This window comes from Adelges cooleyi, unplaced genomic scaffold (assembly GCF_023614345.1).
Source record: "Adelges cooleyi isolate 19-005CV unplaced genomic scaffold, UGA_ACOO_1.1 ACOO_flye_CR_arks_rails_tigmint_CR_PRNA_248, whole genome shotgun sequence".
In the NCBI taxonomy this organism is placed as follows: domain Eukaryota; kingdom Metazoa; phylum Arthropoda; class Insecta; order Hemiptera; family Adelgidae; genus Adelges; species Adelges cooleyi.
This window is the reverse complement of record NW_026095913.1, coordinates 1,854,503-1,879,856: the sequence shown is the minus strand read 5'-3', so window position 1 is coordinate 1,879,856 and position 25,354 is coordinate 1,854,503. Positions and strand designations below refer to the sequence as shown.

Here is a 25,354-nt window from a genome sequence, read left to right as displayed (position 1 = left end):
TAAAATTTAGAAAAAATGCGCCGAATTCGTATTAAATATCGCTAACACTTGCACGAACTATATGGATTTTTTTTGTCGTTACAACACCGCCGACGGTCGTGTTACATTTTACATATTATGTATGTATATTATTATTATGGAATTTGTTTGTGCGATTTAATTAAAAACAGAATATTATTAAAGTATTGTATTCATAGCGCAAACCACATACCTTTTAATACTGTTGTACGTACAGTCATGTGGCTCGCGTGACGTTGACGATTCCACGCAGATATCTTAACGACATAATATACATAACATAATAAAATACTATACTGTATATTTAATATTTATATACAAACAGTACGTGTTAATTGTGTAAACTAAACCAATACCGCTTTGGTTTTTAAAAACTTTTGGGAAACGAGCATTTGCAATATTCCTATGTTCGATACCGCGACCACGGTATCATGATATCAGCACTGCCGACATAGATACCACAACGGGTTTAACTCTTTTTATATATTTTTAAGGAGATAAGGAAATAAGTTCTCAACTATTTAGTTTACTGTTAAATATCTTCATGGTATATTGAAAATATTAAATTTTTTGTACAAATAGTTTATTGGAACATATTATGGTACTATTATAACTGAAAGCGATAAAAACACTTTCAAACAAAGTGATTCGATGCGAATCTGTAGATGGCAGAAATACAAATATCGAAAAAAGTATTTTAATGATAATAAATTCTTAAAATTAGTTTTTTTTTGTATTAGTGTGGATACGATTAGGGTTTTCGGCCGTCTTTAAAAATGTGTTGCCGTTATTACCCATATTATATTGTATTTAACAGTAAATTACAATAATACAATTTTTGAGAAACCTGTTGACTGTTGATTCAATTCAATTATAGAAACCTAGAAATTTGCTGTGTAATTTTCCTTGCAGTTTGAAGACAGATTTTTAAGAAAATAGTACATGTTATACTTAGCCCCGCATTAGATCTATATTCAGTCTAATTTTCAGGCCTGAAGTCCTGAAAGTTTGTTGGACAAAGATATATAAAGAAAAAGTATCTACCTCTTCTAGGGGAAAGGGATTTTGATATTTATTTTATTTTTTAAAGTATATCGATAGTAGATTATTTGAAGAATAATTATTCCATACCATTTTGGAACTAAACTGGCTACTTTAAAAAAAGTTATAATGTGCTGTTATTTTAAGTACAGTTTTTGTTTTTGAGTTAAGTTGGTAAAGAAAAAAACGAGATTGTCTCTTAAAGACTAAAATTCGCAGTTCAGATAATAGAATATTATAAAAAAAAACATTTTTAATAGTTTTTTCCCCGTTATGCAATGCATATGTCGTTACGTGTTATGTTCAATATATACTATTTGTCATCAACAATATTTATGTTGGCTATTGTGGTATTATTTTTGTCAACAGACAGCTGCCTTTTTTCTTTATAGTAAAATACAATTTTAAAGAAATGTCAAAAGACTTGTCTTTTTTGTTCAATGACGCCCTCCGAAGAACTGATAAAATCTCAATTTTTTTTAATATTATTATCTAATATACCTATATATTTATACGTAGGTGGCGTAGGTTATGTACGTGTCATTGGTGCTTAAATATGCAAAGTGATAGTTTAACTCGATGACGAAAGAGCGTATGGCTTGGGTAAACCAACTGTCAAATTGTCTTCAGAATTTTAAACTCTATCGCCGAAGACGCAAGTAAAACTAAACATTTTAATACCAATTAACGGTAGATATTTTACTTTGCGTTCTTAACGGTAACGCAAAGCTTAAAAAATAGTACTTTCGCGAAAAAAGATGATTAATGGACGTTAAATTATTATGTTTTCAAACATAATAGCGAGGTGGGGAGGGGAGGCAAAATAAAGGAAAAATATAAAAGTGTACCGGATAATTTACAATAAACGCGACAATAGTATTGTGTAAAGTAAGCGTCAGTAAAATTAAAGCGTTAAATCGGTATTTTTTGTGTGCAGTCTGAGGGGAAATGAGTGTTTTACAAAATAATATTATTCTAAACGAGACGGCATGAACTGTGTATTTTTTATGTCTGCTAGTTTAAAAATATAAATTGTCTGTCCGTGTATCGTTTTGTATGGAAGCGACGCACGTGGCTTACGGCCGTGGTGTGTCACTAAGGAGACAGCTGTTGCCTGCCTTTTGGGCGAATCTCATGGTTTTTATGCATGAGAAGGTTTTGTGTTTTGTTTTTCAATACCGTGAGCCGTCGAGAGCAACTGTGGTGTAAGTCATGAAAGTTCAAAGTTTAAAAACAAAAGATTAAAGTAGAAATGCTATAGCCGTACAGTTTACCAATGATATTAGTCTTTTTATTGGTTTACTGAATAGACGTACCCACAACACACTATGCCATTTTCACTCTAAATGGCTAGGTACTATACACTTGATGTGCTATTCAAATGAATTGCGCCATTTTTGCAGTTGACGTTTTTTTTATGAACTGTTGAAACTAACGACTTACGCCGTACACTGTTGTTTGTGTACATCTCACAAAAAATTTAGTTTAGAGTGAAAACAAATTGAATCAGTTATTTTGAGTATTTTTGCTTTGCCAAGCACAAAATAAGCCAAGTCATATACTTCGTAATATAAGTAGAAACGGAATGAAGACAGTGGTTAGTGCGAAATTTGTGTGAACCAAGAAGATGTCTGACTCACACCACTTTTGCAGACAACATATTGAAGATAGAATTATCACCTGTTGGTGTTAAACAACTGTTGGGTTGTTGTGTTGACTCCAATATAAGTGTTTTTTAATTCGAAGTACAATCTATGTAAAAGTTTATATTTACATGACCTGCGCCGTCAAGTATTGATAACACTCTGTCATCAAAATCATTAATGTATGGTTGGAAATTTAAAGTAGATAACTATCGGGGACTGCCCACTCGAGTGCATTTGCAATGCGTCTATAGAAATTTGCACTAGACCTTGAAATGTCCTCTCCGGACAATCCATCACGGAATTTTTTTAGCAATACGGTCATTAAATTAAAAACCAAAAGTACTAAAATTTCTCATTGTTTAAATTTTGTTGCTACATCATGTCAATTATATTATACTACTTTAGAACACGATTTTGGAACAAGAAGCAAAATACACATACTTTTTTACGCCAAACCTTAATCTTGTTTCAGAATATCTCCAACACGTGGTGGAACATTTTAAACCTCTTAAATGTATAAAAAAAACACAAGTTTTATGATATTTTCAACGTGATAGTTAAGATAATCTGAGACCCGGTTTGGATTTAGCGAAAAAAAAACCAAATGTATTTTACTGAAAAGGTCAAATTTTGTTGTACAGTGTATTATAAAAATGTATATTTGATAGATTATAAATAGACACTAGTTGGGTATTATTATTTATCATATTGACATAAAAATAGATAATTCGAATAACCATTTATTATAAGAACAAAAATAAAAAACGATTTAAGTAATTAAAATATTATCTAGTCTTTTTATTATTAAGTGCTTTTATCGCAATAACAAAGTAATCGTCCAAAATAAAAATGTATTCGAGTAAAGTTTTATGGTTTTTGTTTAGATATTTTTTGAATACCTAAGCAATACAACCAGTTGTTTATATTTTAAAAACTTTATTTTTTTCACGGAGTAAGTTGACATTTTTTTTCTTTGAGTATTACCTACTTGATGGGGTCACCCGTGCCAATAAATTGGTGTTTTCTTTTTTTTGGTGGAGGGGTTATTAGCTTTCAATAAATGATTTTCACGGTTTTCTTCCAGTGTTGTGAGTTGTTGTTATCGAGTTAATTTAGTCATTTTCGAAAACCACCGTGCAAATCGTTTGTGTCGGTCGAACGGCCATAAAACAAAATGTATTATACTATTATAATGATAATAAGTAATAACGAAGCCATGGGTTTGTTGCACATAGTTCGTGTGACCATGACTGTGAAACTTGCCATTATATTGTGTGGATAGTAAAAAAATATAAAATGCATGCGCTTGTTAATAGTGACGTTGGAAATAATAATTGTAATAATAATGATAATATCGATTTTCGCATATCACGATGATACAGTGTGTGTTGTACCACACCATGAAGAGCAGCCGTCTTGTACAATTTAAAAAAAAATCGTTGTTGACAATATCACCATGGGGTTTGGACTTGAGCACAAAATCTAGCTGGAATCCAGTAAAAATTTCTATTTTAACAATTTTTTCCCCCAAATCCATAACGATTATATTTGACATATTATCATTGATAAAAATCTTACTTATCTGGTTTGATTTATTACGTTACAATATCATATCAATGCCATCAAATATAACTATTATTATAAGGGGACCATTTTTTTTTTTTTTAATCAAGACAAGTAGTGTCATTGCTTGTATAAATAATTGGCTCGTTGTTTGTGTTCATTTGCCAAGTTCATTATCGCCGAATGTGTAGTGTAAGTAAAATATACCATAGCCAAACAAAACGTCGTTTTAGTAATCCTCTACATATACAAAGCAAATATAACAGGTACTTAGTTAAAAAAAACACTAACCAAGTAGAAGGTAGCCAATCCACAATAACGGATATAGACAATTCCTCGAAGTAGCCGAGAAGGTATATGTTTTACAATGGAACGTTGAAATTTGTTTATTGTATTACTTTATTATTAAAAAAAAAACAGAATGCTACACACTAATAGTGAGAAGATATATATTTGTCTTAGCTTATAAGAATAATATACAGGTAGATCGGTTTCATACTCATGCGGTATATAATAATTTGAATTTTAAAGAAGTCTGTGTGTGTAACATACATATTATAAACGCTTAATTTTCCATTAGAAAGAGTTAGTCAAGAAGATACAAAATATGAATTAAAAATAATAATAAAATTGTTCAAACTTTTTGAATTAATTGTTTAATAATAAAAGATATATTTGAAATACATTTTCAAAAATTATAAATCAAGAAAGTCTACAATTATTTTTTAAAAATATTTTAACTTCGGTTCAGAGCTGAGAAAAGATATTGGTATTACGATTATGTGTTTTTTTTTGGTATCTGTAAACCCGATAATGTTTATGCTGCAGTACTAGTTTTGAATTGTACCGGTTCAGCCTGAACTTGATTGATACTGTACTGGTTTAGATTTTATTAGTAGATTAGATTGGTTAGTAATGTAATGTGTTCTATTTTTTTTTTATCTTTACAACACTACTAGGATTGCAAAAATTGACTAGGAATTCGACGCAACGTCGACGTTGGAAATATTCCTAATATTATAAAAAATACTATTTATCAGGTCACGCTAAACGATCTAATGAAATTATCATAATAATATATATATATATATATATATATATATATATATTAGTTTATTAGCAGACGGTATAATCTTTCCGGCAATTACATTTTGTGTTGTATTCTAAATTGTTTTTTTCATGTTTTTTTTTTGACGGACAAATTGTAGCAGCGAAAAGCTTATTAATTTCGATCACGATCGTTTCCGTCAAAACCTGAATACGCGCGTTCCGTTTCCCTTCCCGTTTATTATTTTTTTCTTCTTTCAATAGTTGTTAATAATAATATATATATATAATTTATAAAAAAAAAAACCGTTATTTATGGGTTGTCTATGTAATTAATAGTAATAATATTACTATAATCAATGCTATAATCTACAATCGTTATTAACGGATAATTACAAATGTATAGACACATAAACTATTTATATCTACACGCATACAAAATTATTCTAATGATTTATACTTGGAAAGTGCGATCGTCATCGATAATAAGACCAATGGTAAAAAAAAGATGACCGTTTGTTGTTTATATCTGTTACCACTTGGCTTTGTGTCTATTAATAGATAATGTGACATTTGAAATCAAATCTTCCATCTGGATCGCTGTAGGTAAGCGTTATCCTTTTTGACCTACCTATGACGTTTCATTGCGGTTTTTTTTCTATTTCAAAGTTATATAGTATAAATATGTAAAACAACTACTTAAACTAATAAAAAAATAAAAGTTATAATAATTTATCACGAATTTCTACCAAGGCCTCTTGATTGTTGTTTGTCTGTTTTTTTTGTTTGTTATACAGACGATTATTCTACAATATATTTTGTCTCGTTTTGGGTGTATAATTATTTTTTTTTTTTTTACTGTATTTTTGTTTTTTTTTTGACATTTCGCTTAGAAAAAAAATTGATTCACCTCACCTTTCAACCCCCTGAAGACCTTGAAAACACCACATATGTCGACGATTTGTAATTTAGATCATCATTGTTTATTGTTAGATATCGGCTTACCATCTGTGTGTACATAATAATATGAATACCGTGTGTGCACTGCACTAGTGTGGTTTAACTGGAGCGACCGTAGTTGTGTTGTTCGATAGAACGCGCCATGCCGCCTATTTTCAAGGCAGTGTAAAGTATGTGTGTAATTTTTCGATAAAACTTGATTGTGTCAAGTTAAAGTCTTCATATAGATATCATAACAAACTAAATAATTAAAAAATGCATATCCACAGGGTTAAGCATTGTTCTACCGCACTCCACGCCACCTCTCGTTTTAAATTTGAAACTTCAATAACTTAAAAGTGATTATTCATAACTGGTTGTCAACCAGTTAACATGTACAGCAAATTATAAAAAGTTAACTAAGAATATACAGTCCTTTTTAAAAGTCTTCACTTTATCCGGATTCCGGATGACCAGGAATTGGGTTAAACACATAGGTTGTTGAAATTTAAACAAATTCGTGCTAACTAATAACTATAAAAGTATAAAAAATAATAATTCGATCGAGTTACCGAGAAATGAAATATTATTGAACGATTTATTTAAAAGTTGCATTTGCCCACATTTAGGTAGACGTCTTTCAATATTTAATTTCGTATAGATGCACTTAGCTAAGCTAATAGTTTTAAGTGTCTCGTTTTTTGATAATGAAAGTAAATTAATTTGTACTTGGAATAAAATATAAAACTAGTAAATAAAAAACGGATAAAACAGTTAATCTGGACGAGAAAGGAGGTTATGCAAATTATACATATTTTTTGTAGGCTTGGTAATAAAAAAAAACGCTTATAATTACACTTACCTTTTGTACTGTCCTCTGCGCTTTTTTAAATTCAGGATATTTTTTTTATTAATTGTGTAAACTGCAAATATTATAAAAAAAGGTTCTACTTTCAAGCTGATTTTTCAACATATTTTTGAGTCCATATTATTAGTATATTTTTGTTTACATTTGAAAATAGAATAGGTACATATTATTATATATATTTTTCCACTTGTGAAGGTGGTTTACAAATCATGTTAGACAAGTTATTTTATTTATTATTTTTAATTAAAACATTTCCGCTTGTTCACAAAATAAATATCACGAACGGGACCCGACAATAATATTATTAGCTGGAAAACTAAAATTATCCTTGTGTTGGCAATTTGGCTATTTTTGTGTTAGCTATCGAACGGCTTACAAAACAAGTATCATACAAGTGAATCTTATCTTTCCGCTTTCTAATAACGTTATATAAACTATAAAACATTTCGACGTCGAGTTACCGTTATTGACCGACTGAATTTGGTGAAATTGAACAGATAATTATTATTATGTTTTTGTCCAACAAGATTCACAACAATTCCAAGGCACATTCGGCTATGATTCTCGCAAAACCCTTTTGATGGAAAAAATTATAATTAAAATCATCACCTCAACGCTGTATTAATAAGTTTATACTTTGGTTTAAGCTCTAAATAATGATTTTGCGATAAATTGCCTATACATTAGACCTTGATAAATAGATGGATAAAGTGCTCTCTCGGAGGGGTTGATTTTTTATATAACAGAAACGTGGATTTTTTGTATTTTATATAACAAATAGTTTGTAGTTGATTATTTTATAAATCAATATAGTAAAAAGAAAAAGCGCGTTTCAGCGCGTTACGGGTTGCCACTAGTATGAAAATATCAAGTATGGTAAATGTAATCGAACGGCACACGCCATTTTTAGCTTCGATGCGAAGCTGAGCAAGTATTTCTTTTACAATGATTTGTTTTGTTTCTACTTTTTGTCCGGACCCAAGATATCTACAAAACCGCTGAAACGATTTTTTCATGTAGCAAGCCAATAGATCAACAATGTTAGCTAAAAGGTACTCGGTTGGGCCATATCGTTTGTATGTAAAATGTTGTAAAGTGCGATGTATGGGAAACGACGACAACATTTTATTAGTTTAGTTTCGGGTAAAATAACATATTTTTGAAGTTTTTCTTCAGTAAAAAAAGTACCCTATTTGTTTAAAAAATTAAAAGTTATAACGTTATATATTTTAAATGGATAATAATAGCAATAATATATTGTTTTTTTTTCTCTAGGAGGGTACATAATTCTATCAGAACGGCAGCCGTAGCATCTTTATCGCCGGAAGGGAAACCGGTGCGACGATTAATGAGCACTTCCTGTCAACCAGCAAGAATAGGAAGGTCGCCGAGAAAAAAGATACCCTAATAATCAGCTCGGGAGTTGATTACTTTCGGCCGACATAATACTATTTTATTGGCGATCGAAAGTATTTTAGCCTTCCGTATAGTATATTTTTATTAGTGCGATAGAAGGAGCCCAAAACGACAAACGGGACTAGAACGGGGATTTCCATTATGAGTGCGAACGAAGACAAAGATACGTCTCAGCCCAAGACTTCGTTGGGACTTACTACCATTCAGGTAAGCCAAAATACAATAATTAATGTTTGGTAAATATAATAAATTACCAATAGGCCTTATACACATTGAAGCACTCCGTATATACCAGTAATTAATTTTACAAAGGCTATAATCAAAACTAAGAAACCAAATTTTTAAACAATATAGACAACAACATTGTCTGTGTTCTACCATCGCCCTTTTTTTAATATTTCAACCGGTTAATGAATAATTAATTAATTAAGAAAGGACTTTTTTTACTTTTTTAAAAATGATATAGCGTTAGTTGTATTAGGTATATCGAAAAAATACGGTTGATGGAACACAGATTGTTTTGACAAATCATAAATAATATATATAAATTTCTTTCCTTAACTATATATGAACCCTGCAAAAAATCAATCCGCGCAAAGCAGTTTTGATGGCAAACATTTTTTATTTTATCCTATAGAAATGACTGTGATAATCTGACAAAAAAAATGGCAATCAACAAAGTATCCTTAATACTGTATTAATAAGTATACATTATAGTTCAAACTCCAAATTAAGATTTTTCGAAAAATTGCCTATTTCATTAGGCAATAAACAGAAAATTGTAATACATTTTCTATAGCCAGTATTTAAAAAAACTTTTTTAATGATGTTTAGTATTTAGATTTTAGGATACAACATACTTAATAATTAGTAGTAATTAGTATTATTTTAAAGGTTAGATTATTTAAAAAAATAAGGGGTTAAAAATCCAATATTTTTAGTGGTTCTCGTGTACCCAATTAATTTTAAATTGTTTAGAAAATTTACTTCGCTTTTTTTAATTTTGACCCAAATCCTTTTTATGTTTGGAACTCATCCGTCCAGATCAAAAAAATATGGGGAAAAAATGGATACAAATTTGACTCGCTACTATTCAGCTGACCAAGCACCGAAGATATAACTGGAATTATATTTATTTGGATGTTATCTGTATAAACGATACTTACCTAGACATAATTAAAACTTAATGGATTTTCCCGAAATTTTTTGCAACGTACACGCTAAAATGTTTATCCATTGAAAATGTACGTTTTTTTTGAAAAAAATGTTTACATCTCAAACGTATTTAAATATAGTATTCTTATCTTAAGCCTGACTTGTTTGGTGTTTTACATACTACACTATTGCCTAATGGTCAATGGGTATGTCCGTCGGACAACTGCTGTGAGAACACGTGTTTATTAAATAGAGCACAAAAAAAAATAAAATTATGATTCGCAATAACAATGTAAATGAGACAAAAGCTGCCGCCTCGTTAATTAGACAAATGACGACCGACTGCGTTTATTAAAATTGTTATTATCATTAGAAGTTTAATTTGTTCTTCGCATTTGCCGTTTCCTCGTTCAAAGACAACATCAAAGAATTTTTGTAGAATTAATGTCAATTTATTGTGGTGCACAGCTACGATAGCGATCGGTCTTAACATATTTAATCGTTATTCTTCTACGGGTTTTCCTGTGTACAAAACAACCAGTAAGTTTTATTGCTGATCGTGTTGAGAAACCACCGCTTTTGTAATATTAATGTTTTTTTTTTTTTTAATTGCTAGAAGGGACTAGTTGGAGACCGTGTCATATTAATGAACAGAACTATTACTACATATGGTAGCGCAAGCCAGGGCCTAACTTAGATATTTTTTTAACCGTATGGCAAAATATCTTTGGGGCCCCTTTCCCATGAATTAAGTAAAAAACCACTCGCCTCCAAAAAAAAAAAAAAATGTGAATTGTTTTACTAATTTACTATTATAATAGTACTACTAGAAACTACTTAATTAAGTAAAAATGCAATTTTTTCTTTTGGGAGGGCAGCCGCCACAAAATTTTTTTTTATTTTTACCATCGCCGCTGACTCATAAAAGTACTTATCACATTTCAAATTTCAACCTACCATTTTTTTTGTTTAGAGTTCAATGCAACCCCAGAAAGCTAATTAAAAAACTTTTTTGCTTTTGTATATTTATTTTTCACTTATCGTATAATACAGTTTTTATTTCCTAATGCTGATCTAGTCCTCCCCCCATGTAGTAATATCAATTTTTATTGTATTATCGTGCAATAAGGAAAATTGCAACTTGAATGTTTTTAACAATATAGTGTTGGTTGGACACTTGTCTATAAGCACTGCATTAGTTATACGACCTAATACAATGCACACTACACTAACTACCTAGTAGTTTTTTTTATTAAAAATTGCGAATTCATTATCACATTTGACCTGTACAAGCGTGCAGAGGATATTATTATTATAATGATATGCAGTGGTCCGAGTCAATAATTTTTAAATCTTCCGACGGGTAAATAATGTAATGTAACCAGTGGTCGTGGGAGAGAACAAGGTACAAGTGAACTAGAGACTAGACGGGTCGTAATATATTATTATTTTTTTTACCAATAAATTAGTGATCTGCCAAGGTTAGAAATGACGTTTATGTTAAACACACTACCTGCACGTTCGAATGGAAATAATAAATAAAAAATAAACGCCAATCGATTGTCCGAGTACACTTTAAACATGCAACCGGGTCTCGGTACTTGCCATGTCATGCGGATCATTATAAAAAATTATATTAATAGTAAAAAAATTCACAAATGATTGACGACAACTGCGCAACATTTCTATTTAAATTTTAATATTTTGTAGGTAAGGAATTTTTTTTTTAATACCCTTCTAAATTTGTTTTATTTGCCGACGAACGGAACAATGCAAAGTAAATTGTATACTTAATTTACATATCTATATAAAAAAAACACCATAATGCTATAATAATTATTATGTCAAAGTTAATAGGATTCTACGCCGTTAACGATTAATCTTAAGACAAATATTGAAAAAATGACATATCCCACCGCACATTAAAATACAAATTGAAGTCGCCATAGCAGGAGCCAGAATTGGACATCCCTTTTTAACACAAGCATACCTAATAAATAAAGATCATCCTCCCCAATGCTATAAATGCCAAGTCGACCAAACGATCCAACATGTAATCCAGGACTGTCCAGAATATCAAGACGAAATAACATGTCTATACCGAACAATTTTGAAGAAGCCCTCACAATGAAGAAAACAGCACCAAAATAATTAATTTTCTAACTGAAATAACTATTGAAAATAGCCTCTAAGATTTTTATTATTTTTCCTTTTGTAAAATTAATATTACTTAGTCCTTAAGCCTACATATGTATTGTTGGCTAATAACCATGTTTGTTGAAGCCTTAAAAAAAATAAAAAAATAATTATTATGTCGATTGGTTTCATGAAATCGGTTCGAAATGCGACCAAATATACAATCCGGTGTAAAAACTAACGCTATATTCTTTATTCGTAGCAGAACCCCATCATAATACAATTTTGATATTATAATAATAACTTATGCTCTATCCGACATTTTCGTTAAAATTATTCACTTTCCAATTTGCGGCGTACCCAATGAATACTAATGAGCAAATATTATATTTCAGCACAAATGCAAATTTGTGGGCGTGTGTCAATCCAATTTTATTTTCCGTACCGTGCCAAACCCATAGTCAGTTTGCTTTTTAGCTTGTACTAATATTAGACATTATGTACTTAAGGGGAACATTGGGCAATTTTGCAAAAAAAAAAAATAATTTATACAATTACCTTGTTCTACAAGGACATAACATATAATTATAGTAGGATCCTCAAAAAAGTAGTATCTACCGCGTTTGCTAATAAACTATAATTTTGCTGCAAAGTTATTTTAGTTACACTTTCATAAAGTATTCGTAAATTGTATAATCAATTATTTATCTCCATTCACATATGTCGGAAGTCATAAGTATTATTACTTATAATTTGTAGAAAACCGACTTATAAGTCTTTTTCGATTAATGTGGGTCGCATTAAGCTGTTCAAGAAGTTTTTTTTTTAAATGTTTTACATTAAAATCGACTGCTATCGAATGCAAACATATATATAATTTTCAAAACGAATAGAAACTTGTGTTTTATTGAATAGCTCTTATCTATTGAACAATTTTAATTTTTACAGTAACTTGATCGATACCAAGATTGGAAAATATTATCAATTATTATTTGCGAAAATCCTCTAAAGAATATCGATAAAAAAAATTTTGTTTTAACTACATGGCCCTTAGAAGACATACAATAACCTTTAATACTATATCATCTAACATAGACGATACTATTGTTTGTAAACATACACTTATTATATTTTCTAATATCGAACTTCATAATATCAACAATCACGGTATTATATAATTATAATATGGTTTATTCATTAGAATTTTCTCACTGGAGTTGATTTTTGTTTTATCTTTAATATATCATACCTAAAATAGTATTTTAATCAGTTGTCGGCGGGGTTTTTTTTAGCGATAAACGTGCGTACAATTAAATGATTAAAAGCATGTGTAGGCGTCGTGATAATATACTACTATATAATTAATCACTGAAGCATCGAATGACTTGAACAATAAGCATGACTTGTATGGACATTTTTAAACATTTTTATTTTGTAAAACGAAGCAAAAAAAAAAAATAAATTATTACAAATAGGTCGTCTAGTCCAGCACTCGTTTGACAGTAATATAATATCAAGTTACACCTTTTTTTTGGTATAATATAAAATAGATATAATATTACAATATCACTTTTTTTTTAAAACTTTTGGCAAAAGTTTTTTTTTCATTATTTATTGTACTTACAACGATTACTGAAATAAATGATAAATAATATAAAATTATGATAGATAACTGAGTTTGAGCTTGTAAAAATAAAATAGAAAAGTTTTCAAATATTTTAATTTTAATATTAGGTTATGCCTATTGAAGCAATAATAACGTTTCGTTCCAAGCTTTTATCAAAATAATTTTCACTTTAAAATATTTTAAATTGCTTTTTCTTTTTTCTTTTACAAGTTTAAACCTATTTATGCTATCGCACATAATATCATATACTATTAATGAATGTATTCAGCGTTTGATGCAATTATAACAAATGTACTCGTATGTACATTTTGTCTAGGTTACGTTTACAATGCATGTTTACAAAATTATAATTATATAACATGGCCAAACAGGTTCGTGTTTTTTGTTACTCCAGTAAATTCGGTTAACAAGTATATTACTATTTCTTGGAAAAATTTACCATTGAAAAAATTACTCGGATTCAAGCGGCAACTAAGTATTATTTTTTATTTAGCTCTTATTTGCTTTGTACAACTAAAACGTTATTGTTCGTGTTAAATTAATTCATTCGCTTGTATTAACTGTAGGAATGTTGTACTCTGGCACATAATGTTTCGTTAGTCACCCGCCTCAAATTAAAAAATACCAGTCTCAGTTTGAAATTTTCAAAATCGCTTTTACAAAGCTATATTATATATGTAGAAAATGCTTACTTTTCAAAATAAAAAAAACACCCTACAAATGTATAGTTTGTTCATAACTTGTGTGGGATTTTTTTTTGACATAGTACTGAAACAATCAAAAGATTTGAAAATTATAGTGAAGGTAGGTAGGTCTCGTATGAACCTAAGGATAAAGTCATGCAAGTATAATTTTTTCAAAAATTCTAGTCAAAGATTTTTTATTAAAAACAAAAAAAAACTGAAAACGCGATTACAAATAAAATAATTCTTATAAAATTACAAATATAACCTGTTTATAATTGTTCATTGCGATTTTCCTAGTTATTTTATACAAGTTTATCAAATATAACGTTAAAAAACAGCTCTACACAGTAATTGTGTAGTTTTTATTATTTTTTTATTTTTTCGTTGTTAACCATCTATAAATGGTTTTATGTGAGTTATAAGAATTCCTGAAAAGTTTGGACCTCCCCGTCCCTCTTCTGCTCGAGTTGACTGATCTGGCTTTTTATTTTTTTTTATAAAGAATATTATGTCTTTATATTGCTATTATAATTATATCAAGTTACCGTCTGATTACGGATGCTTAATCTAAAATATGGTCTAGACAGTGGTGAGATAGGTAATTGGCATAATAAATAATATTGTTATCAAACGAAAAATACTTATTGATTTGTTTTCGGTACCGCTAAAAATCAATTTAGACCATAGTATATATGTATTAAGATGACATAAAACGGCACTCGTCGCACAGTAGTGCTCTTCGCAGTAAAAGTTCAAGGGCAATGGCATATTATTATACTATAATCTTGTTCTTATATGATTTTCATTTAATCGATTCGACGTTAATGGTTAGTTTAATAATAATAATATGTCGAAGACCCAAACGTAATAATAAACGACACTAAACGAATTAAGTATTTATTTGAATACAGTTAGTAACGACCATATTTACAGTAAATAATAATTATTTTTTACCCGTGTCGTGCACATGAAGTACCTATAGGTATATTATAATAATAATAGTAATTATTGGTTACGCTCAAAACAATTGTGTGTGTGTATGTAGTTTTGTCAAAGCGAATGAACAATACAACAGACGTGTGACACTTTTTTCAGGTTAACAAAAAAAATAATTATATTAATATAATATAAAACATGTTAGTATAAAGTCTGAAATATTTTCCACGTTAAAGACATTAACCAATGTATTACCTATACTAGGTAGTAGGATGTACATTATATGTTGTCCTTTTTGTGGATCTAACACTTCACTAATCGCTTTTTGTTATTGTACACAACTTTTGTCATAAATGCGTTAAAAACAATTATTTACATTAGTATTATTTATGTAGTTTGTCTTTTTTAAACTTTTTTCACGGTTATACACGTTGGCCAAATGTCAACACTCGACTTATAAAAATAGTTTTGCAGGTCTCCTAAAACGTAAATTATGTCTGCGCATTTTACACGACAAAAAAAAAAAACATTTTTTTTATGGATCTAATTTTATAATATTTATTTTAAATGAATTGGTTTGTTTTTATTTTCCAAATTCAGAACTGGTCTCCGAATTAAAGTAGAATTTGTAGTTTTTTTTTCCCAATAGAAGTAAGTTAGAATATCCATATTTTTTTTGATAAGTTGTTTAAAATTTAAATCCTTTTGTTTTTCTTGTAAACTACAAAATATACCTATCAATTATCATTTAAAATTATTTTTCCAGTAAGAACATTGGTAGGCAGAATACTTAATTTAATTATCATATTATTTTACAGTCTTTAAAAAAAGAGACACAAAATTTGCCTTTTATACACGAGTACAATTCCATTCTAAAAACAAGTTTAATGTGTTTTTGTCTGATCCATAACTTGAAAAGAACATTTTTTCTTTAGCAAAAATATAAAAGTTACAGCGTTAAAAAAGGTTAATAAAAATTAAGTTTTTGCTTATAATTTTAATGTTAAGCATGATATGATATAAGGAACTGATTTGGGTTTATTTTTGTAATTCACTTTAGAGTACCTACTAACCATATTAGTATACTAAAATATTGAATATTTTCCCAACTATTGGTCGAAACAAGAAAAACCGTAGTTTCGGATTTGAGTGCATTAAGTCCTATATCATTCGAAAGGTGTGGATAGAGTACATTAGAGTGGTTAGAGTGTATAAGCTATTCAAACCATTTGAAAGCTTGTAATATAGTTAAGGCACTGTCGTTACATGTTGTTTCGTAAATAATATTATATTGACTAGATAAAAATACAGTGTATAAAAAAAAGTACACCTTCTGGCAGGCATCGTCGGACGTTAATTAGTATTGAGCGCCACGCGACCTTGAGACCATAACTGTTCCTTGTCCTTTACAAAGGGGTGTACGGGGTGGTGGTCGTGGTGACCTTAGGGCTGCTTAAACAGTTATCGGTAGTTTACACTGTAAACTATCTTTATTTTTTTTTCTTAGAAAAACTTCTAAAGTGACTTCTACCCTCCTTCCCTCCTCCCTACACACACACCCAATTATTCGATTTGTTCCTGTAACTGTTTACATTTTCTAGTTTCCCTCGGATCGCGTGCACAGAGACCGATAAAATATTGTTGGAAATTTATCGTTTTCCAACCCTCTCACACCGGTTCTTAGACGAATCCTACCCCTTCGCCTCCCTATTTTATTATTACCGGCCACGCAAAGCGTAAGTTATCCATACTCTTTGTTTCTCACGGAACCGTAGTATAATATCGCTTAGTAAATTTAGTATTAACCTTTATTCCTGTATTGAAAATTCCAAGTAGACGCAGAACACTGGTATACGCGTTTAGTAACTTGAGTAAATTTCATACCGAGAAGGTATTGTTTTTACCATAATATGTGTTTTTATTATTATTCATATTTTTTTGTGTGTCCGGACCTTGGATATCTTCTAAACCGCTGAACCCAGTCCTTTATGTAACAAATCTGAGTGAGTTATAACTTTTATTATATGCTCAAAAATGTGTACCTAGTCGAACTTTTTTTTTTATTAAGAATAAAAAAATTGGAATAATTACACTTAGACCGTAATCAATTTTTTAAGTTGTCATTGCAATTCATTTATAAAACTCCCAGTCCACTTAATAGGTATTTGATCGAATTTTTACAACAGTTTTAATTTGTAGTCTTATTAGTGTTTGCATATAATATTACTATTGAGAATATAATAACCAAACATTTTTATCTTATTGCGATCAACGTTTTGTAGCATACATTTCGTTTTAAATTGCGATTTAAACTCACACTTATGTTATTTAAATTTATTCAACAGGATAATCTTTTCGAAACAAATTGATTTGAATTCTTTGTATGTATGTAGGTCTACAGGTGTTTTTTTTTTTGCACTAAAACTTCACCTGTTGTGGTGAAATCTGCTGTTGCTCTTCACTGGTAAATTATAATTCACACATATTCTGCTGTATGGAATTTATTAATTGGACCTTCAGTGGAATCTTAGCGAGACGTGTGCACTGTTCGTACATAAACATATGATATATATATATATATATATATATATATATATAGTCTCTGGTATGATATACGGCTGACAAGCGTATACAGTGTTGGCACAAAGAAAATAAATGGTCTGAACGCGTTTTGCCCGAGGACACCTTTACAACAAGAGGAGCAGCATCACAGCCGCGCATACAAGTTAGCCGAATGCTGTTGTCTGAAAACCGGTCTTAGAATATAGTACACTAACCTTGGCCGTGAAAGGAAAATCAAGGTTTCGTGCCTTGAACTCTACCGCAGTCGCTCCACGCGAAAAAAAAATCCCTAAGAGTCCAATGACAGTATTTAACACCTGATGTCCTTGACCCAGACGCCGAAGCGCTTGCTAGATTATGTTAATTATTTAAGTCTCGTCCATAATAATATTCTTGTAAATATTTCCTCCACGTGTTCTTCGTTACCGCCACAATAATAATATGGTCCATTTTATAACTAGGTAACTCAAAAATCCGCAGTAGAAAAACCGAAAAAGTGCCACCAACATAGTGATATGAAATCACTCTCAAATAAAACGCTTTCATTAGAATCTGTGTGCTTGAAATTGCATTTTACTATTACTATGGATACGATTAGTCTGTAATGACGTGAAAAAGTCTGCCGCGCCGTCTTACAATGGATTTTAATCTTTAAACGTGTTTTTTTCGTTAGATTTAGTTAAGTTGGGTTATATGCCCTCGCTCTTAAATTTCGGATAACTTGTATTACAGGTTTGGTTTCTTTCAACTGTTCTTTTTTTTTATTGAACGCTATACGACTCCTTTGCAGTTAGCAATATCATTGAGGAAACAATGATGGTGAAGTATACCTTTTTACAACTCCAATAAAAATGATTACTTTTCAAACAACATTTTTTGTCCATGATCTTTATGTATACTTTACATTTGTGTTAAAATTTCAATAATTAGATAATAATTTTATTTATTTTTATTAAACAAAAAAATCTGTACATATATATTTACAATAAGTATATTTTCTTATAATTTTGGTAACATTGGTAATACCTCTGTAAGATTAGTTAAGTGTCGGTTCCAGTTACGTTTGAGTCTACGTGTAGGGTTGTCAGGAAAACTATTAGATAACATATGTTTTATTAGAGAGTTTTAATTTAAGTTTATGTGGAGTTAGGTAGTTCAGTTAAGCCTATAATTTTAGTATGGTTAAGCTGAACTGATGGGAACGGCTATAAATGACATATTATTTTTATTATTCTCAGCCATGCTTAATTTTCAACGATATTTTGGAATTAATATATACAAATTAACTCTAGTTTACTGATTTATTGTACATTTTATCGACCAACCAAGTGATTTACGTCCACTCGGATGTTATATAGATCATAATATTGTAGTTAACCTTTATTCGAGTAACAACAATAATTATAAAATATAATTGAAGTTTTACAAAGCCATCATGTTGTTTACAGTGCTCGAGGCGCAAATATGTTATTTTGCAATTTATTACCACCATCGGCTTCAACCTATTGCAAATCACAATTATGATTACGGTTATTAATAATATTATAATGACGGATGATAATTTGGTTTGCTTCCTGCTAAGAAATCGTTAACCAAAATAATTTATGGTTTCCTAATATTAAGAAAATAAATATTAAACGGGGTATTTATCTTTCATCCTTGCCGAATCTTTATTTGATACAAATATTTTAAGGTCGATACTTCTATAATATAATTAAGGAAATGACTGCTACCGGTTAGAGTGGCTACATGTATTTTCTATTGTTATCAATATAATAAACTTAAAGCTATGACAAATTGATCTTTTTATATTATATATTTGGCCGATTTGGGGTATTTAAGTATATGTTTATCAATCAAATACACGTGATTATTTATTTGTTGTTACAAGGATGTTTTCTAGGCCACAGATTTACAAATTGTTATTTTAATGCAATGTCGATCAAACATGAATTGAAAACAGTAATTATCATAAAAAATCATGGTTTGTCAACTGTTTCCTGTAGTTTTTTTATTCTTATTTAAATCGTGCGTTGGAAACGAGAAAGAATTAAATGGACATTTAAAGTCGAATGGAAACGTTGCTAAATATAATAATATTATTATTTAACATTGCAAAAGGGTAGGATTCCGTTCGGTGTGCGTGAGCCCATTTAACTGCTGTGTTTCGTGTGGTTAAGTATATAATAGGCGGGTTGTGAGTTATTGTGCGATCACTGTCAAGTTCAAATTAAATTGCCGTTGTACGAATATCGATTGGTTTGGCTTCGACGCCGAGAAGGTATTTTTAAAATTGTTTTTCATACCAACCTTCGGTACTTAATTATGCCAAAATTTAAAAAAAAAGTTCACCCCTTCCCCAGAAATACACCCAAAAATGTCATTCATATTATTTTCAACTTCTAAACTATAGCGCGCTGGGAGTTTTTTGAAAATAGTCGAATTAGTTTTAAATTTGTATGGAATACCTACTCTTTAGGCATATACTATCGATAAACGTTGACAAACTAAAAAAAAAAAAAAAAAACGATAAATAGGAGTTAAGAATGATAACAATTATTTACCTATCTGACTACACAAAACGTTTCAAAACAGCAAAAAATTCTAACTATATATTTACTTAAAATTCCTAAATATTATATAAATTAATTAAAATGTTCTTGTTTTATATAAATTTATACAAATTATTCAACCAGAAAAAAGTAAAAAATAATTATCTAGCACGATGAACCACAACAGAAATGGTTTCTAAATCACTTTCTTCCTCTTGGGTTTTTGAGTGATGTCTATGTTAAATTTATTTTCATAACTTCTACTTTCGAATCACCATCACCCATATTTCCATCGCTTAAAACAATTGGTCTTATTAATTGTACTATGGACTCGACAGTTTTCAAAAATATTCCATTAAAATTGTATAGACATGATCCTTAAACATTAGTTCGACATCTTCATCGATCGCTGCAGATTTTAATTATTTTTTCAATTTAAATAAATGTTCATAGCAAATAAAAATAACTCTGCCATCGGGTTTTCAATGGTATTGAATAAAACAAATTTCTAATTCTATTATTATTCGTGATGACTATATTATTCTAAATATTTAATTTTAGGCAAAGACGGGAAAGTAGTCTTGAAGAACATTACTTGTGGAATATCACCTAAAGGGGGCGGGGAACTTTTTCTTTATTACTTTTTTTTGACCGGAGTTTTAGAACTTAAGGTCCGAAAATTACACTAGAAGTAGGTACAACGAGAGCGATGCTTTAAAAAAACGCAAATTTTCTCACAAAGAAATACATTTTTATTCAAGGTCATCCGTGGTCGTCCGCTTGAATTTATATTGTGACAATAACGCGTTTCATATTTCTTCTTGTAGTGCAATTTTATTTTTATTCATTGCGTTTTCCAAACGAGACCACCGGAATGACGTCAGCCACAAGAATCGCTTACAAAAAAACCGTTTTCGCTTCTCTTATTATTATTTTAGCAAATATTTTTCGAAACAACAAGACGTGCATTCTTGCGGTATTTTATTCCACAAAACCTAGACACATCTATTCGGTGTACATTTAAACGCGTTTATTTTGTAATATAAAATCATTACACGTGTCACTCGTCCATTTTTAAGGAATAAAGTATAGGCAATATTTTACAAAATCTTAATTTAAAAGTTAAACTGTGATGTGCAGTTATTAGTTCAATAACTAAGACTCTATTTTGGTAGTTAATTTATTTTTTAGACTATCACAGCATCCTTGAAAGCGATTTAAAAATGTTTTTTCATCTCTACTTGTTTAAGCAGACTGAAAATAACTCGCTTAATTTTGGATTTAGAGTACAAGCACCCATTATAAAATTAAAAGAGAACAATATTCCGGAGGGCAAGACGGTGCGTTTTTTTCATTATTCTAAGTATAACGCTGAATACATAGTTTAGAAATAACAACTATTTTAACATTTTTAAATTACTGTAACTTTTCGAAAAATGATTTTTTTTTTAAAAACGCACCGACTTGCCCTCCAGAAAATTGTTCTCTTTTAATTTTATAATGGGAGCTTTTACTCTAAAACCAAAATTAAGCGAGTTATTTTCAGTCTGCTTAAACATGTTTTTACCACTGAAAATCACCGGTGCGACGCCCTCTTAAATGGTGATCTCTTATGTTTATTTGACGGCGACGACGACATATTGGAAAATTATAAAATGAAAATACAACTATATTGCATGTTCGCGTCGTATCAACGTATGAAATTAATTTTACGATTAGCGATTGAAAAAATAATAATGTTATCTAACGTTATAATTATTATTTTATCAATATAGCGTTCCTACGCGGGTCATTGGATGTGTATACACTATGTATGACTCGGTTATACAATTTTTGTTTTGTCTAATGACAATTTAGAAATTTTTTATCCAACCGAGATCAAAGCGAAATCATGATAATAATAGTATGTACATGTTATTATGCGCTTCAACACCAGCTGCTTATGTCATTCCTCAGGTGGGCACTGCGTTATCAGCGATTGACTCGTATCTAAACGTTTACAATAACAACAATAGCTGTCAAATTTGTCGTCGACAAAATATTCCATATGAGGGATATTGTAATGTGAGATAGTAAAATTAGTCACCTTGGCGACCGAATCAATATCACATATTAATATTATATTAAAATTATCGAGTACCCTTTTTATTTTGCTGATTTAAACATGACAAGTGTTCGGTTTGTGCGAGGTCGGAGAAAAATATATTCTATTCTTTTTTTTTAACGCCGGTACATATTTTTTTATCTATAGACGTGCGCTTCCTTCGTGAAAATACCCGCTTTAACCGTTGTTGGACAAACTTCATAACTTTACCTGCCAAAGTACTAGTCATTCATCTAGATGGCTTGTATTACAGCAGGTAAAAGTTATAAAACCCTACACACCATTCCGTATGGCGAAGCAAATGGGTTTTTTTTTAATTTTTCATATAAAATTTAAGGAATGCCGTTTTAAACCAACGGCTATCGAACGAATATACTTATATTGTTATTTTTTTTAATATACTAGTTTTTTAATGATTCGTTCTATGGCCATATATTGTGTATGATGCGATACCATACAGCACACCATAAATGAAGGGGACAGTGAAAAAACCAGGAATTTAATTTTTTTTTTATCTAAAAAAACATGTTTAAATAATACTAAAAAATGGTCAATTTTTGTTTTTATTTAAAACAAACTTTATAACACAAAATGGCTACTTTTTAAAAAGTGACTTGCCTGATTATTCCTCTGTATCCTTCAAATAATATTATAACGTCTTCTACTAATGTCAGGACCAAATGAATGTGCGGTTGGTAACTCCGCCCATTATACCTCGTCTAGCAATCAGAACTGAGATTTTTGGGAAATTCCGAAAAATTCCACGTGCGATTGCCGGCAATTGGCTAGAGGCGGAGTCACCAACCTAACCGCAAATTCGTTTGGCCCAGACATTAGTGTATGATTGTTTTAATCACAAAACAATAACTATACTTATTGTATTAACAATTAATAGCGTTCCAACAAATAAATTCGTACATCTTTTATAATGATGTTTCAGTTATTTTCGTTTAATCGTACATTAGGTTTATTGTTTTTTTTTTAAGGACAACATAATAGTTAATTGGTGTACACATCGACATCTGCAATTGATTAAGCATGACCTTGAACCACCTTGTACCGTTTAAAGCGTCTTTATTATTATTTTATTTTTAAATTTCGATAGCTATGTTTATAAATTATGTTTACGATAAATACAATTTGCTTTAGTTTCATTTCGGTTTATGTAAATTTATGACATACAAATTAAATTAAGATAAATTAAAAGTATTAAATATTCGTTAGAAATTGGGAAAACAGGATAGGGGTTGGTCTATAAGTTAGACAACCCCGCCCCTAAAAAAAAACTTTTAAAATAAAAATTCTACACGAATTAGTTGTTTATTATTCGAATAACAGTGATAATAGTGCATTTTACCTTGTACGTTGTTGTAAAGCAGTATTTTAATGTAATAATTATTTTTTAAAAAAATCGTACAAAGGATTTAAATGATTTTTACTGACACGGCATGACCCCGACACGATTAAAACGATTTTTAGTACATAGGATAAAAAAATATTCATTGTCTATTGTCTAACGAATAATATTCCACATTTAGTGTGACAAAAAAGAATATTATAGAACCAAAGGTGAAGCCATTGAAAATGGAATGGCTATTATATAACGTTGAAAGTATTCGTCGATACTATTATATAACACTTAAAATGAAAATTCAACTAAATTTTGTTACTCCTGAGTAAAATATAAGACCACTGGTAAGTTTAAAATAACTTTTTTTATACATTGATAGTAATAACGCAATCCTGTAAAGCTTTTAACCTGTATGCGATAACCGTAATAATATTAATAATTATCGGGTCAAAATTCGCCCAAGAAATAAAATATAATATATTATGATTGTCTTTGGGATCCTCGGAAAACATTTTTTAAACCGGTTACTCGTTTCCTGGTCCGTTCGGATGACGTGCTTACGACATTTTGGTCGCTGCAAACGAGTTTTTTTTTAAATGTTTATAAACACTCAAAACAATTACACGTCTCTATTCCGAGTTAAGTAGTACACTGTACATTATTATTATTATGTATTAAAAGCTGGGACAGCAAGCCGAACAGGGCCGCCGCCGTGTACCGGTTTGCAGTAACGTATTACACTTGTGAAATAATTTTTCATCATAGGACAGCTGTTGTTACTACAAAGACAATAATGTCGGAAAATATATTTTTCCAGTGTAGTATTTTATTAAATAATTGAAATTTGAAGAAAAAAACTTTAGAACTTAAAATTAGTACTACATTTATTTTTATTTCAACAAATTCTCGCTAAAAAATTAATGTAGGTATTTTGAAAAGTACTAATTTTGAGTTAAAAGATTTTTAGTATCACAAACCAAGGACGGAGATCAATGGGGGGATCAAAAACCCCTTAAAAATAATCGAATTATTTCCAAATCTGTATGGAATATTCATTAGAGAAAGAATGGAAAATTACATTTTTACCTTATAATGATTTTTTGGTTGCTTTGTGAATGAATTAACAGTCGACAGGTATTTGGAAATTAGTTTCATTATGTGGATAATTTCTAATTTCTACATAAGTTTCAATAATATGCCCCATCCCCACTATGCCCCCCGACCGTGAAATTACTAGTGCTAAGCATTATAGTTTAGTGTTTACTGGCATTATAACATATTTTTATGTTTGATTGTTTCCATAGAACGAACACCTCAAGTCTCTCAGGGATGAGTCCAAACATTTGGACGAACGCAATTTGGACGAGGAGATGGAACGGGTGTTTGCCGGTGTTTCCAGCGGAGGTCCTACCGGTCGGTTCGACTTGGCGAGATTTGCCGCCGGACGATCGCCCAAACCCGAAGACCGGAGACTTAGCGAAGACGACTTTACCGGTGAGATTAAGAGGGCGATTTATCATTGTAATAAAAAAATGTTTAAATCTTAAGGGAAACTTTTAAACGGCTACCGAATGAGCGGGCGCAGATTGTTTAGACAAATATCATCTGGACCCCATTGCTCACAGTAATATTATTTTATCGCTATTACTTACTTTTTTTGTCATCGTGACAAGGTGATTGAATAACATTATAAACCATTAATAACTA

At 30.2% G+C, this 25,354-nt stretch overlaps 1 protein-coding gene across 1 annotated transcript in view; it reads left to right on the top strand.

The window, feature by feature from the left end:
* LOC126837365 (anion exchange protein 2-like) overlaps positions 1–25,354 on the top strand; it is a 50,643-nt gene that overhangs the window by 1,113 nt on the left and 24,176 nt on the right. Inside the window, exons 2-3 of the mRNA XM_050571257.1 lie at positions 8,398–8,745; positions 24,952–25,141. Coding sequence (XP_050427214.1) covers positions 8,680–8,745; positions 24,952–25,141 — 256 coding nt within the window. The 5' untranslated portion in view covers positions 8,398–8,679. The remainder of the gene's footprint in view (positions 1–8,397; positions 8,746–24,951; positions 25,142–25,354) is intronic.